Source organism: Schistocerca americana, chromosome 8 (genome assembly GCF_021461395.2).
Source record: "Schistocerca americana isolate TAMUIC-IGC-003095 chromosome 8, iqSchAmer2.1, whole genome shotgun sequence".
Taxonomy (NCBI): domain Eukaryota; kingdom Metazoa; phylum Arthropoda; class Insecta; order Orthoptera; family Acrididae; genus Schistocerca; species Schistocerca americana.
The window spans coordinates 263,567,293-263,583,099 of NC_060126.1; the positions used below are offsets into that span (position 1 = coordinate 263,567,293).

The window sequence follows — 15,807 nt, forward strand, 5'->3', positions numbered from 1 at the left end:
TCCTTGTAATTTAAAAGTTTTCTTAATTGAATTTTCCTTTTGATAAGTCTTTATGAGACAAACAATTAACTTTTCAGTTATCATCTGGACTACCTATGGTATGGTTGAGTTAATGCCATTGATTACATATGCATCCTAACACATACTCCACAAGTCTCCTTATGGTGAACGGTGGAGGGAACCTTTATGACTATTAATCATTTCCTTTCCTGTTCCACTTGCACACAGAGCAAGGGAAAAACGATTGCCTATGTGCCTCAGTATGAGCCGTAATTTATCTTCACTCATCTCCATGGTCCTCATGCAAAATGTATGTTGGTGGCAATAGAATTATTCTAAGATCAACTCCAAATGCTGGTTTTTTAGATTTTCTCAATAGTGTTTCATGAAAAGGTCATCTTCCCTCCACAGATTCTCATTTGAGTTCAAGAAATATCTCCATAATACTTGCGTGTTAATCTAACAAATCTAGTGGCCTGACTCTGAATTGTTTCAACATCTTTCTTCAGTCCGACCTAGTGGGGATCCCAAACTCCTGTGTAGTACTAAAGAATGGGATACAATAGTGTTCTATGTGCGGTCTCCTTTACAGATGAATTACTCATTTCATTTCATATTGCTTTGCAACCATATGTCCAGATATTTAATCAGCATAACAGTGTCCGACAGCACACTACTAATGCTGTATTCAAACATTACAGGATTGTTTTTCCTCCTCACTTGTGTTAAATTACATTTTTCTATATTTACAGCTAGCTGCCATTCATCAGACTGACTAGAAATTTCGTCTAAATCATCTTGCATCCTCCAACAGTCACTCAACGATGACACCTTACTTTACACCACAGCATCATCAGCAAACAACTGCAGCTGCTCACCCTGTTTGCCAGATCATGTACGTACATTGAGAAAAAGGGCAGGCCTGTCACATTTCCTGGGGCACTCCTGATGATACCCTTGTCTCTGATGAACACTCACTGTCAAGGACAACATACTGACCTCTGTTACTTAAGAAGTCTTTGAGCCACCCACATATCTAGGAACCTATTCGTCAACAGTCTGCAGTGGGGCACTGTACGAAATGCTTTCTGGAAATCTAGGAATATATCTATCTGTTGCCCTTCATCCACGGTTAACAGGACATCGTGCAAGAAAAGGGCAAACTGAGTTTTGTACAAGCAATGCTCTCTAAATAGGTTCTCATCTTAGGACAGAAACTTTTCCGGTCAAGGAAATTTATCATATATATGTTCAAGAATTTGGTAACAAATCGATGTTTATGATATTGATCTGTAATTTTGTGGGTCTGTTCCTTTACCTTCTTATATGTAGGAGTCACCTGGGACTTTGTGTTAGGTGAGAAATATTGCGATGATTGAAAGCTCAGTAAGGGGCCAATGCCGTAGAGTACTCTGTCAAACTGAATAGGGATTCTTTCCAGACCTGGTGACTTACTTGTTTTCAATTCTTTCAGTTTCTTCTCCATGCCAGGGATGCCTATTACTATATCATTCTCTTGTGCAATGCTCAAACAAGGGTATGTTTGTATGATCCTACATGAATGATTTCTGGAACGCGAAATTTAAAACTTCAGTTTTCCTTTTGCTGTCTTCTGTTGCCACACCAAATTGATCAATGAATGATTGGATAGAAGAATTAGATCAGTTTGGTGATTTTATCTAGGACAGAATTTTCTTGGGTTCGTGGCAAGATCTCCTGTTAAGGTATCATGATGATTGCTGTATGCTTTGCACATTGTTCTTTTTACAAACACACAAATTGCTACTAAGTTTTGCCGGTCATCATTTGTGCTCCTTTTTTGAGCCGAGGGGTCAACAATCTCTGCTTCTACAACAGTTTTGTTATCAAATTACAGTGGGTCTTTTCCATCCCTAATCCACTTAGATGGCACATACTCCTCCAGAGAATGATTTACAATCTGTTTAAAATTTGCCCATAGCTTTTCTATTGGAACTCAGTAATGTCCATTCATTGTCTAAGTGGGATGCAAACAACGGCTTATCTGCTCTTTCTAGCAGAAATGCTCTTCTAGCCTTCTTGATCTATTTCTACATCTACATCTACGTTTATACTCCGCAAGCCACCCAAAGGTGTGTGGCGGAGGGCATTTTACGTGCCACTGTCATTACCTCCCTTTACTGTTCCAGTCGCGTATGGTCCGCGGGAAGAACGACTGTCTGAAAGCCTCCGTGCGCGCTCTAATCTCTCTAATTTTACATTCGTGATCTCCTCGGGAGGTATAAGTAGGGGGAAGCAATATATTCGATACCTTATCCAGAAACGCACCCTCTCGAAACCTGGCGAGCAATCTACACCGCGATGCAGAGCGCCTCTCTTGCAGAGTCTGCCACTTGAGTTTATTAAACATCTCCGTAACGCTATCACGGTTACCAAATAACCCTGTGACGAAACGCGCCGCTCTTCTTTGGATCTTCTCTATCTCCTCCGTCAAACCGATCTGGTACGGATCCCACACTGATGAGCAATACTCAAGTATAGGTCGAATGAGAGTTTTGTAAGCCACCTCCTTTGTTGATGGACTACATTTTCTAAGCACTCTCCCAATGAATCTCAACCTGGTACCCGCCTTACCAACAATTAATTTTATATGATCATTCCACTTCAAATCGTTCCGCACGCATACTCCCAGATATTTTACAGAAGTAACTGCTACCAGTGTTTGTTCCGCTATCATATAATCATACAATAAAGGATCCTTCTTTCTATGTATTCGCAATACATTACATTTGTCTATGTTAAGGGACAGTTGCCACTCCCTGCACCAAGTGCCTATCCGCTGCAGATCTTCCTGCATTTCGCTACAATTTTCTAATGCTGCAACTTCTCTGTATACTACAGCATCATCCGCGAAAAGCCGCATGGAACTTCTGACACTATCTACTAGGTCATTTATATATATTGTGAAAAGCAATGGTCCCATAACACTCCCCTGTGGCATGCCAGAGGTTACTTTAACGTCTGTAGACATCTCTCCGTTGATAACAACATGCTGTGTTCTGTTTGCTAAAAACTCTTCAATCCAGCCACACAGCTGGTCTGATATTCCGTAGGCTCTTACTTTGTTTATCAGGCGACAGTGCGGAACTGTATCGAACGCCTTCCGGAAGTCAAGAAAAGTAGCATCTACCTGGGAGCCTGTATCTAATATTTTCTGGGTCTCATGAACAAATAAAGCGAGTTGGGTCTCACACGATCGCTGTTTCCACAATCCATGTTGATTCCTACATAGTAGATTCTGGGTTTCCAGAAACGACATGATACTCGAGCAAAAAACATGTTCTAAAATTCTACAACAGATCGACGTCAGAGATATAGGTCTATAGTTTTGCGCAACTGCTCGATGACCCTTCTTGAAGACTGGGACTACCTGTGCTCTTTTCCAATCATTTGGAACCCTCCGTTCCTCTAGAGACTTGCGGTACACGGCTGTTAGAAGGGGGGCAAGTTCTTTCGCATACTCTGTGTAGAATCGAATTGGTATCCCGTCAGGTCCAGTGGACTTTCCTCTATTGAGTGATTCCAGTTGCTTTTCTATTCCTTGGACACTTATTTCGATGTCAGCCATTTTTTTGTTTGTGCGAGGATTTAGAGAAGGAATTGCAGTGCGGTCTTCATCTGTGAAACAGCTTTGGAAAAAGGTGTTTAGTATTTCAGCTTTCCGCGTGTCATCCTCTGTTTCAATGTCATCATCATCCCGGAGTGTCTGGATATGCTGTTTCAAGCCACTTACTGATTTAACGTAAGACCAGAACTTCCTAGGATTTTCTGTCAAGTCGGTACATAGAATTTTACTTTCGAATTCACTGAACGCTTCACGCATAGCCCTCCTTACGCTAACTTTGACATCGTTTAGCTTCTGTTTGTCTGAGAGGTTTTGGCTGCGTTTAAACTTGGAGTGAAGCTCTCTTTGCTTTCGCAGTAGTTTCCTAACTTTGTTGTTGTACCACGGTGGGTTTTTCCGGTCCCTCACCGTTTTACTCGGCACGTACCTGTCTAAAACGCATTTTACGATTGCCTTGAACTTTTTCCATAAACACTCAACATTGTCAGTGTCGGAACAGAAATTTTCGTTTTGATCTGTTAGGTAGTCTGAAATCTGCCTTCTATTACTCTTGCTAAACAGATAAACCTTCCTCCGTTTTTCTATATTCCTATTTACTTCCATATTCAGGGATGCTGCAACGGCCTTATGATCACTGATTCCCTGTTCTGCGCTTACAGAGTCGAAAAGTTTGGGTCTGTTTGTTATCAGTAGGTCCAAGATGTTATCTCCATGAGTCGGTTCTCTGTTTAATTGCTCGAGGTAATTTTCGGATAGTGCACTCAGTATAATGTCACTCGATGCTCTGTCCCTACCACCCATCCTAAACATCTGAGTGTCCCAGTCTATATCTGGTAAATTGAAATCGCCACCTAAGACTATAACACGCTGAGAAAATTTATGTGAAATGTATTCCAAATTTTCTCTCAGTTGTTCTGCCACTAATGCTCTTGAGTCGGGAGGTCGGTAAAAGGAGCCAATTATTAACCTAGCTCGGTTGTTGAGTGTAACCTCCACCCATAATAATTCACAGGAACTATCCACTTCTACTTCACTACAGGATAAACTACTACTAACAGCGACGAACACTCCACCACCGGTTGCATGCAATCTATCCTTTCTAAACACTGTCTGTACCTATGTAAAAATTTTGGCAGAATTTATCTCTGGCTTAAGCCAGCTTTCTGTACCTATAACGATTTCAGCTTCGGTGCTTTCTATCAGCGCTTGAAGTTCTGGTACTTTACCAACGCAGCTTCGACAGTTTACAATTACAATACCGATTGCTGCTTGCTCCCCGCATGTCCTGACATTGCCCCGCACCCGTTGAGGCTGTTGCCCTTTCTGTACTTGCACAAGGCCATCTAACCTAAAAAACCGCCCAGCCCACGCCACACAACCCCTGCTACCCGTGTAGCCACTTGTTGCGTGTAGTGGACTCCTGACCTATCCAGCGGAACCCGAAACCCCACCACCCTACGGCGCAAGTCGAGGAATCTGCAGGCCACACGGTCGCAGAACCGTCTCAGCCTCTGATTCAGACCCTCCACTCGGCTCTGTACCAAAGGTCCGCAGTCAGTCCTGTCGACGATGCTGCAGATGGTGAGCTCTGCTTTCATCCTGCTAGCGAGACTGGCAGTCTTCACCAAATCAGATAGCCGCCGGAAGCCAGAGAGGATTTCCTCCGATCCATAGCGACACACATCATTGGTGCCGACATGAGCAACCACCTGCAGATGGGTGCACCCTGTACCCTTCATGGCATCCGGAAGGACCCTTTCCACATCTGGAATGACTCCCCCCGGTATGCACACGGAGTGCACATTGGTTTTCTTCCCCTCTCTTGCTGCCATTTCCCTAAGGGGCCCCATTACCTATAGTAACCACCATTGCTATGACGACCTCATAATCACTAATCCCAGTGTCTATACTGACACTGTTGATAAGGTCAGGCCTGTTTGTAGCTACAAGGTCTAAGATATTTCCATTGCATGTGAGTGCTGTCAAGACAGTTTTAGAAAACGAGCTCAAAACTACTTCACACGTCTGCTTGTCTGTACCACCTGCAATGAATCCGTAGGCACACCAGTCTATGCTCGATAGGTTAAAGTCGCCTCCAACTAATTTGCATGTTATGGGTATTTCTATGCTACTGAGTCTCAACTTTCTTTGAATGATTCTAAAACTGACACAGTGGAATCAGGTGGCTGGTAAAAACATCTGATAATTAATTTGAGTTCACCTAGACCTGGTTCAAGTGTATGCTAGTGTAGTTAGCAAACATTACACTTTTTGAACAATTTTAAAGTAATTGGGGGGTCATGTCTGTAGGGCAGAAATATTAGTGGACCCAAAACTAAAACTTATAGGAATTCATGTTTTATGTTTCCCTATTTTGAGTTTAGTTCAATTAGTCTATAGTGGTTTATCAGTTTCACATAATGAAGACATGACTTCATCAATGTAAGAGGTGTGCTATATAACATTTTAGTTTTCCAAGTAAAATTTTATGGTCCTCACAACTTGCAAAGTGGGAGAAGACAGGTACAAACAATATAAACATCAAAAGCTATTTTAGGACCCCCCGAGATACTTTGGAAAAATGAGACAGGAAATCATGCACACAAATTAGACTATCCAGAGATCTAGTCAAAAGGAAGTCTAACATTGTAGTCTGAGAAAGGTACAAAAGAACATGGAATCAGTAAATCAGTAAGACCAATTGTGATGATAAAACTTTTTACAAAATAAAAACTGACAACTGAATTTTAGAACATTAATTTTCATCCTACATACATTACTTTTTTTCAGTCCTAAGGTACTGTCACAGAAACATATCACAATATTAATTTGTGCTGTAAAGGTGACATGACAGGCCTATTAGTCATCTGACAGAAAAACTGCAACTGATAAATGACATGTGCTTCATTCTTCAACTACTTTAGAACTATTCTTCTTTGAGGCACATATAATAAATGAGCACATGAAACAAATTAATACTTACTTACACTATGTGATCAAAAGTATCCAAACACCCCCAAACACATAATTTTTCTTATTAGATGCATTGTGCTGCCACCTACTGCCAGGTACGCCACATCAGCGACCTCAGTAGTCGTTACACATCGTGAGAGAGCAGAATGGGGCACTCCACAGGACTCACAGACTTTGAATGTGGTCAGGTGATTTGAGTGTCACTTGTGTCATATGTCTGTATGCACGATTTCCACACTCCTAAATATCCCTAGGTCCACTGTTTCCAATGTCATAGCAAAGTGGAAACATGAAGGGACACGTAGCACAAAAGTGTACAGGTCGACCTCATCTGCTGACTGACAGTGAGCACTGACAGTTGAAGAGGATCGTTATGTGTAATAGGCAGACATTGACCCACACCATCACACAGGAATTCCAAACTGCATCAGGATCCACTGCAAGTACTATGTCAATTAGGCGCGAGGTGAGAAAACTTGGATTTCATGGTCAAGGCTCATAAGCCACACATCACGCCGGTAAATGCCAAATGATGCCTTGCTTGGTGTAAGGAGCTTAAACATTGGACGATTGAACAGTGGAGAAATGTTGTGAGGAGTGACGAATCGTGGTACACAATGTGGCGATCCGATGGCAGGGTGTGGGTACAGCGAACCCGGTGAACATCGTCTGCCAGCATGTGTAGTGCCAACAAAAATTCAGCAGCGGTGATGTTATGGTCGGGTCGTGTTTTTCGTGGAGGAGGCTTGCACCCCTTGTTCTTTTGTGTGGCTGTATCACAGCTCAGGCCTTCCTTGATATTTTAAACACCTTCTTGCTTCCCACTGTTGAAGAGCAATTCGGGGATGGTGACTTCATCTTTCAACAGGATCGAGCATCTATTCATAATGCACAGCCTGTGGCAGAGTGGTTACATGACAATAACATCCCTGTAATGGACTGGCCTGCACAGAGTCCTGATCTGAATCCTGTAGAACACCTTTGGGATGTTTGGGAACGCCGACTTCATGCCAGGCCTCACCGACCGACATCGATACCTCTCTACAGTGCAGCATTCCGTGAAGAATGTGCTGCCATTCCCCATGAAATATTCCAGCACCTGATTGAACATATGCCTGTGAGAGTGAAGGCTGTCATCTAGGCTAAGGGTGGACCAACACCATACTGAATTCTAGCATTACCAATGGAGGGGTGCCACGAACTTGTAAGTCATTTTTAGCCAGGTGTCCAGATATTTTTGATCACATTGTGTATTACAACTAACAAAGGAATTATGGTAAAAAGGTGTTTACTTACCAACAAGCAGGCGTCATGTGCACTACTATTGACAGACAATACAAATATTAGCTTTTGGAACTCTTAATTCCAAAAACTTTAGGTCTTGTAACTTTCATTTATAATCTATCTATTTCTGTCTAGTAAGCAGATACTTTTCTATCTTCACTTTATTGTAGTTTACGATGGAGACATCTTATTTATATATACAGCAATAAAGTTAATGGAATATACATTATATATACATCAAGATTGTTGCTGTTGAAGTTTCCATATGCTGATACCTTTCTCTTTGTTACCTGTTACACAAAGTAACAAAACCTACAACTGTATAAACACAGTAGATGCACTGATAGTCCTGACAGAAGGGTCTAGTATGATTGAGCAGGTTTTAGTAACTGAAATGCATCTGTAACTACAAACACATATTTATACATTGAGTGTGATGAAAAGTGACACATAAAAATTTGAATATTTAATATAATAAACATATACAAATGATAATACTATGATGTTAACTTATGTGGGGCACAATTCAACACACTGATCTCACTTGGCATCTATCTTCTTCTCCAGATTCTAAGACTGCCCTTTTCACTGAATGTTTCCCTGGAAGACCACAATGCAACTGTTACAGACATCTGTTCTTGACAAACAGCTTGGTCACAGGGCAAAAATTTGGTTGACAATGACTTGGAAGTTCATGGTAACAATGTTCACTCTCCTTACACCACAATTTCATTTCGCTCTTTTCCTGTCTTCAAGTCTCGCTCGACCAATTCCTTTCTTCCCAACAGATTGCTGCTTGTCCTTGACACGATTACTAAGAAGTGGATGAATTTCTGTAACAGAGCATCAACATTGTGCAAGTGTAATTCTCAAGACTCAAATTCAGACAGGGTAAAATGCTTGCATGCACTTGCGTGTGCCCACGAAACACACACACACACACACACACACACACACACACACACACACACACACACCTACTAAAATTTGTGTCTTTTATGTACAAAGCCAAGGCAAAGAACTGATTGTGGAGTGGATCAGCAACTTCTAGTGTACAGTGAAGATCAAGATGAGAAAGCATATATCACATGACAAATCAGCATATCATATGAGCACAGACTTCCAACTTAAAATGGTGTAGCTACACTACATAGAGATTCTACATGAGATGGAATAGGGAAGTGATAAGAACACAGCCTGACAGTGACACTGATTTTAGATAAAATTGCTGTTATTATTTTTTGATTTAGTTTCCTCTTAGTTCAATGATGTTCATTTAATGTTTATCCAGTAAGTAGATTTCATCCCTGAATTGCCATTCTCGAAGGCTTACAAAATATCCTTGGTTGCTATAACCCCTTCACTGAACTCTAACCATTCTTCAGCACAAATTTCTTTAAATGTGGGAACTGGTGGAAGCCACTGGATGCCAAATGTAGTGGATACAGTACACTTCTTAGCATTTGTGTTTAAAATCCTTCAATTTTCCCACTGGCCTGATAGAAGGTAATCAGTAAAGAGAACACCTTGTGTAATCCAGCAACTTCTTGCCCAATGAGTGCTAAGAAATTCATTTCACATTTGTTTTTGGCTAGCATTCAACAAATGCTGTGCCCAATCTTGCACAGATTTGCTCATAATAGTTCCTCATGTAAAATGTATCATAACTTTTTTTGTTATACCTATGGTATAAATTTTAATATACGAATCTCCTAATATCATATTGTACACTATGTTTTCATATGTAGTCAATTTTCTGGGATATCCATGAGATGGATCATCTAAATGAGAAGCAGAGCTAGGTTGTTATTCAGCTACCCTTTCTTAATCATTGAAAATGAAGGATCATACTTCTTACAAACCATCAATAACATTCCGTAAGTGATTACTGGTTCAAAAAGATAATTTGATGATGGTACAGCATCCAAGTTTTTTCATTTCAATGACACAAGACACAAATTTATTTTAAAAAGCTATATAATGAAAAATTCCACAGATCAAGTGAGCAAGTTGAATTTTGTTGTTATGCAACCTTACTCCAATAAAAATAAACAAATATCATTGATATCAATGATGTTTTTGTAGTTGGCTGGCTAAGGACATTTAATCTTGCCATAGTGTGGGATAAAGTGGAGATTGTAGTGTTGGTGGGAAGATATATAGGGATTACACCATACTTTGCAATCTGACTAACTTTAAAAGTGAATTTCAATAATTAAGTGACTGGTTAGAGATATTTCTGTATGTCAACTGCAGATGACTCAGTTCAGACATATAACATATGGAGTATAGGGTAGTGGCTAACATAGTGGTGGTTTACAGAATACAGACTGTCCCTTACCTGCAACAAGACAAGATGAATACAATTTTTCATACAGTATTCTGACAAAAGTGAAATATTATTGTTACATGGTAATTAATAATCAGGGAAGTCAAACATTTTAAACATGAAGGACTTAAGGCAGATAAAGAGCTTCCTTGGAAGTAATATATGCAATCTCTTATGCAGAAACTGAATGCTACTATCTATGCTGTAAGATTAATCACCACTGACACAGATACTGAACTATGAAAGCTTGTTTACCTTGCTTGCTTTCAATCTATTATATCTTGTTGTTGTTGTTGTTGTTGTTGTGGTCTTCAGTCCTGAGACTGGTTTGATGCAGCTCTCCATGCTACTCTATCCTGTGCAAGCTTCTTCATCTCACAGTACCTACTGCAGCGAACATCCTTCTGAATCTGCTTAGTGTATTCATCTCTTGGTCTCCCTCTACGATTTTTACCCTCCACGCTGCCCTCCAATACTAAATTGGTGATCTCATGATGCCTCAGAACATGTCTTACCAACCGATCCCTTCTTCTGGTCAAGTTGTGCCACAAACTTCTCTTCTCCCCAATCCTATTCAATACTTCCTCATTAGTTATGTGATCTACCCATCTAATCTTCAGCATTCTTCTGTAGCACCACATTTCGAAAGCTTCTATTCTCTTCTTGTCCAAACTATTTATCGTCCATGTTTCACTTCCATACATGACTACACTCCATACAAATACTTTCAGAAATGACTTCCTGACACTTAAATCTATACTCGATGTTAACAAATTTCTCTTCTTGAGAAACGCTTTCCTTGCCATTGCCAGTCTACATTTTATATCCTTTCTACTTTGACCATCATCAGTTATTTTGCTCCCCAAATAGCAAAACTCATCTAAGTGTCTCATTTCCTAATCTAATTTCCTCAGCATCACCTGATGTAATTCGACTACATTCCATTATCCTCGTTTTGCTTTTGTTGATGTTCATCTTATATCCTCCTTTCAAGACACTGTCCATTCTGTTGAACTGCTCTTCGAAGTCCTTTGCCGTCTCTGATAGAATTACAATGTCATTGGCGAAACTCAAAGTTTTTATTTCTTCTCCATGGATTTTAATACCTACTCCGAACTTTTCTTTTGTTTCCTTTATTGTTTGCTCAATATACAGATTAAATAGCATCGGGGAGAGGCTACAACCCTGTCTCACTCCCTTCCCAACCACTGCTTCTCTTTCATGTCCCTCGACTCTTATAACTGCCATCTGGTTTCTGTACAAATTGTAAATAGCCTTTCGCTCCCTGTATTTTACCCCTCCCACCTTCAGAATTTGAAAGAGAGTATTCCAGTCAACATTGCCAAAAGCTTTCTCTAAGTCTACAAATGCTAGAAACGTAGGTTTGCCTTTCCTTAATATTTCTTCTAAGATAAGTCGTAGGGTCAGTATTGCCTCACGTGTTCCAACATTTCTACGGAATCCAAACTGATCTTCCCTGAGGTCGGATTCTACCAGTTTTTCCATTCGCCTGTAAAGAATTCGCATTAGTATTTTGCAGCTGTGACTTATTAAACTGATAGTTTGGTAATTTTCACATCTGTCAAAACCTGCTTTCTTTGGGATTGTAATTATTATATTCTTCTTGAAGTCTGAGGGAATTTCGCCTGTCTCATACATCTTATGCTATCGAAATTTCGGCAACTCCACATATTCACAATGAAGATACTTAGCCCAAAAAGGGTGGCCAGAAGGAGCTCTAGCTTCAGTCTGTGAACACAGTGTAAGCTGTGGTTCTAGCCCCTCCGCCATGGCTGAAATATTCTCCCTCAAAGGATCTGTAGTTATTAACATGGACCTATTCACTTGGTGAATAGTTAGCACAAAAATAATTTGAACCTGGGTAACATTTTCTACAAAATTGTATAGAAGCGTGTGCACAATTTTGTAGGTTTTTGTTTTAATAGGCTTACAGCAGAAATGATTAAGACACCTTACATGTCAAATCTTAAGCTGAAAGGCTTCCTGAAAATACACAATTTTTTTCCTGTAAAAGACTTCTTGCAGTAGTTTAGAGCCTTTTGCTTTACTTAGTTTCAAACTATTAATATTTTTTAAATTTTTTATCTTTATTTGGTGAATTACATAGTGACTTGTTCCGTGACCAAATAACTGACTCATGATTTTGTGAGGAGGGCCAAAGGTGGGTGGAAAATTATGAGCAATCTTTCCTATACGATGAAACCATGCTCTGGCATCAATAACAGAATAAGATCTTTAGTGAAACAACAAATTCAGTGAACTGTACTTTGATGACCATTGTGCCACTTATTGATTTTAATAATAGTGAATGTTACGTAATTTCTGATACTGGGATACTTCAGATACAAATTAATGGTTGTGTATCACCGTGATTGAGCAATAGTGTGCCTTTCAGATGACATAGCAGTTTTGGTATAAATAATTACAGAAACCATGGTGCTTTTTATCAAGCACACAAAGTCTTTTATAATTAAATATTAAATTGCCTCTGTGGTTAGGTGGCAACTTTCCACAGAATTCTCTTTGTTAACATCAAAATTCTGTCGAAGACATACATACCTTCACATGGCGCACCTTCCAACTGTATGTCAAACGATCTATATTTTCGTCGTTTTGGTTGTGGTGATGTATTCTCTTTGCTTCCATCTGTAGCACCATTTCCATCTCCTAATGGTGTGTTAGTATTAGCAGGTGGCTGATTAGGAGCTCCAGAAGGTGGAGGGGGTGCTCCCCAGCCATCCTCAGGTTCCTCAACTTCAGGTGCAATGGGAAGGAACTGCAAGGCTTCAGTGTCTTCCGTTTCCTCATCTGAGCTGCAAAATGCAGCTACAGGCTCTATGGTAGAAACATCTACCTGTGTAAGAAACATAGTTTCAGATGACATAGCAGTTTTGGTATAAATAATTACAGAAAGATGGGCTTCCCCAAGCATGAGTGGTGACTAAAATAATACCCAAACAGATACCTATGTAAAATTGTACCTACTTACTATTGAACTATTCTTACATTGATGAGCCAAAATATTATGATCACCTACTTAATAGTGTGTTGGTCCACCTTTGGCACGTAATACAGCAACAATTCTGGGTGGTATGGATTCCAGAAGTTTTTGGACATAAGTGTACCCGATGTTTATGCATAGGTCACGCAGTTTCAGTACATTACAGGCTGGCAGTTTGTGAGTGCGGAGTTGCCTGCCAATAGCGTCCCGGATATGTTCCATCAGATTCAGATCATGTCAGTTTGGTGGCAAAAATATCAATGTGAGTTCACTGTTGTGCTCGATAAACTACTGTAGAACAATCCTAGTTCTGTGATGCTGTATTCTTGGCTGTTGTCTATGGCTCAACCGCCATCTACTCAGCGAGATGGCTCTGCCATCTCCCTTGAAGGGAAGAAGAATGTAGCTGTAGCCTTAGTAACCAGCCAAATACCTAACACCAGAGTGTTGCAGGTTGCCGCCCAATCAAGATGCCTGCAACTCAACCGCAGCTCATGTAGCTTGTGACAGCTGCTGCTGCTGTAAGCGAGGGTGCCACTTCTGCCAGATGCAGCCAACACTAGCTGACTCCCATGAGCTGTGTAATACTAGACAACTCCATGGTATTCCTCAGGCGGGAGGTCTTTGTAAAACACTGCCCAGCAACTTACCATTCAGTGCGAGTTCCAACCTCAATGCTCAAGACTGGAAGTCTGTGAGTATATTCGTCAGAGGACAGCACTGCCAGTCAGGGGCTAAAACATCACTCATGCAGCCTCTAGAGACTTTGTCTACAGCAATGTTTATTTATGGCAATCAACAGGCTGTCTACTCAGCTTGTACCTTCAAGAAATGTATGTGTGAATTAGTAACAAACTCTCATCAGACCAGGATGATCTTTCAGTTGCTTTAATTCAAAATTGTTTCAATTGCTATTCAAAACCAAATGTTATTGGATACTCTCTGTGTTAGTAATAAAGTTCTATGATTCTTGGTTACCAGTGCACATTCTCTCTTATTGTAGCACGCATCACTCACAACTGGATACTAAAGTCACAACAAGGTAAATGCTTCTTCTTTTTCTGTACAGCTCTCATCTTAATGGTGGTTATTTTACTTGTGGGATATCATCTCCAGTGTCTTGATCACAAGTTTGTAGTTTTGCTCTCATGATCTGTGATGTTCTGTCTGTCTGTCTCTGTCGTCTTCTTCCTGTTTTGCCTTGTTTTTGTCTTACGGCAGCAAAGCTTCCTTCCTTGTTCTGGTTCACTGCATCTGTCTGCTGCTCTTGCTTCCTGTTGACACTGGACCCTCTTTCATGTTTTCACCTCTGGTCTTGCTTGCCGTTTTGCCTTTACTTCTACCAAGCCAGAACTATCACTCCTGCTGCTTGGCCACTTACAAGGTCAGCATTTGCACTGTTTGACCAAGGACATTGCTCGCTTCACCATGCACTGTTTGGTGGTGATGGCCCTACGGGCTATGGATGAGACAGCACAGCTTCTGCATTGCACGTGGCATTTCCTGCACACCACCAAACTCCTAAGACGGCACATCACCTACCCCGACACTACCTCCTGCCCAGGACTCCACTCTGCTACCTCATTTACAATGCTTTGGAACATGACCCACTTTCCTTACTGTACTAACCAGCCTCCTTCAGTTTTCTGCTGTTTCTCTCCTGCCCAGGCTCTGCTGGCTCTAGTGCCACCCACTCCAGCATTACCTGCTGCTCCAGTGTTGCCTCTTTGGATTTCAGTGTTCTCCTTGCTGCCAACCTACTCAATGCTCTTCTCCACTGGCTCCCATTGTGCTTTCTTGTCCTTCGATTTCTGTCCTCAAGGTAACCTCTCCTTGTCAGTACAATACTGACAACACTTGATCCTCCTCTTCTGCCTATTGTTGTGCTGAAATTAGGCCCCCAACCATGGAGCACAGTACCCTCTCCAGAGCCTCCTTCCTTCCTTGTGTGCAAGTCTTGCCTGTTCGATGTTCTTGCCTTCTTCTAGTGTACATTCCACTTTCTGTGGGAATTTGCCTGGCGCCAGACCAATCTGTCCCCAGACAATCCTTCATCGCGATCATCTCCTGTGGCCTCAGTGCACCTCCTGTTTTCCAGCTGTGGAAGTTTAGCCGCAATGCCCGGCCATGTCAGGTCTTGCCGCCTTTTTGACCAGGTTGTCCTCTGTTGACGACAGCCCTGCATGTCTCTGGTCTTCCATGTCTACTCCTCACACCTTATTCACTCCCTGTCTGCCTGGCAGCTGCTCCCCAACAGCTGTGCCCAATAGTGCTTGCAACTTCTGCCAGTAGCCTGCCATGGTTGGCCTTCCTTCTAAGAGTTCCTCAATGCCCTGGGCTGATTCTATGGCTGGCAACGAGACTACCAGTGACCTGCTGTAACACTCAACTAGCACTGCAATGTATGGGTCTGGCTGCCGCCATGTGCTTTCCAGCCATTGCAATCTGGACAGTCCCATTAGCACCCCCTTATCCCAGCAGCCACTGTTGGTTCAAGCATCTGTGTCCCTTTGGCCACTGGTGCTTTGCAGATGCCACCATATGGCACGCCTTGGGGCCCCTGTATTGGTTGCCAGTTGCGCCCCTGCATGGTAT

General features: G+C 41.4%; 1 protein-coding gene across 1 annotated transcript in view; it reads right to left on the reverse strand.

Annotated features, from left to right (window-relative positions):
* Window positions 1–8,004: 8,004 nt before the first annotated feature.
* LOC124545319 (retinoblastoma-binding protein 5 homolog) overlaps window positions 8,005–15,807 on the reverse strand; it is a 66,707-nt gene continuing 58,904 nt past the window's right edge. The window contains exons 10-11 of the mRNA XM_047124220.1: window positions 12,771–13,065; window positions 8,005–8,694 (exon numbers count right to left, since the gene is read on the reverse strand). Coding sequence (XP_046980176.1) covers window positions 8,591–8,694; window positions 12,771–13,065 — 399 coding nt within the window. The 3' untranslated portion in view covers window positions 8,005–8,590. The remainder of the gene's footprint in view (window positions 8,695–12,770; window positions 13,066–15,807) is intronic.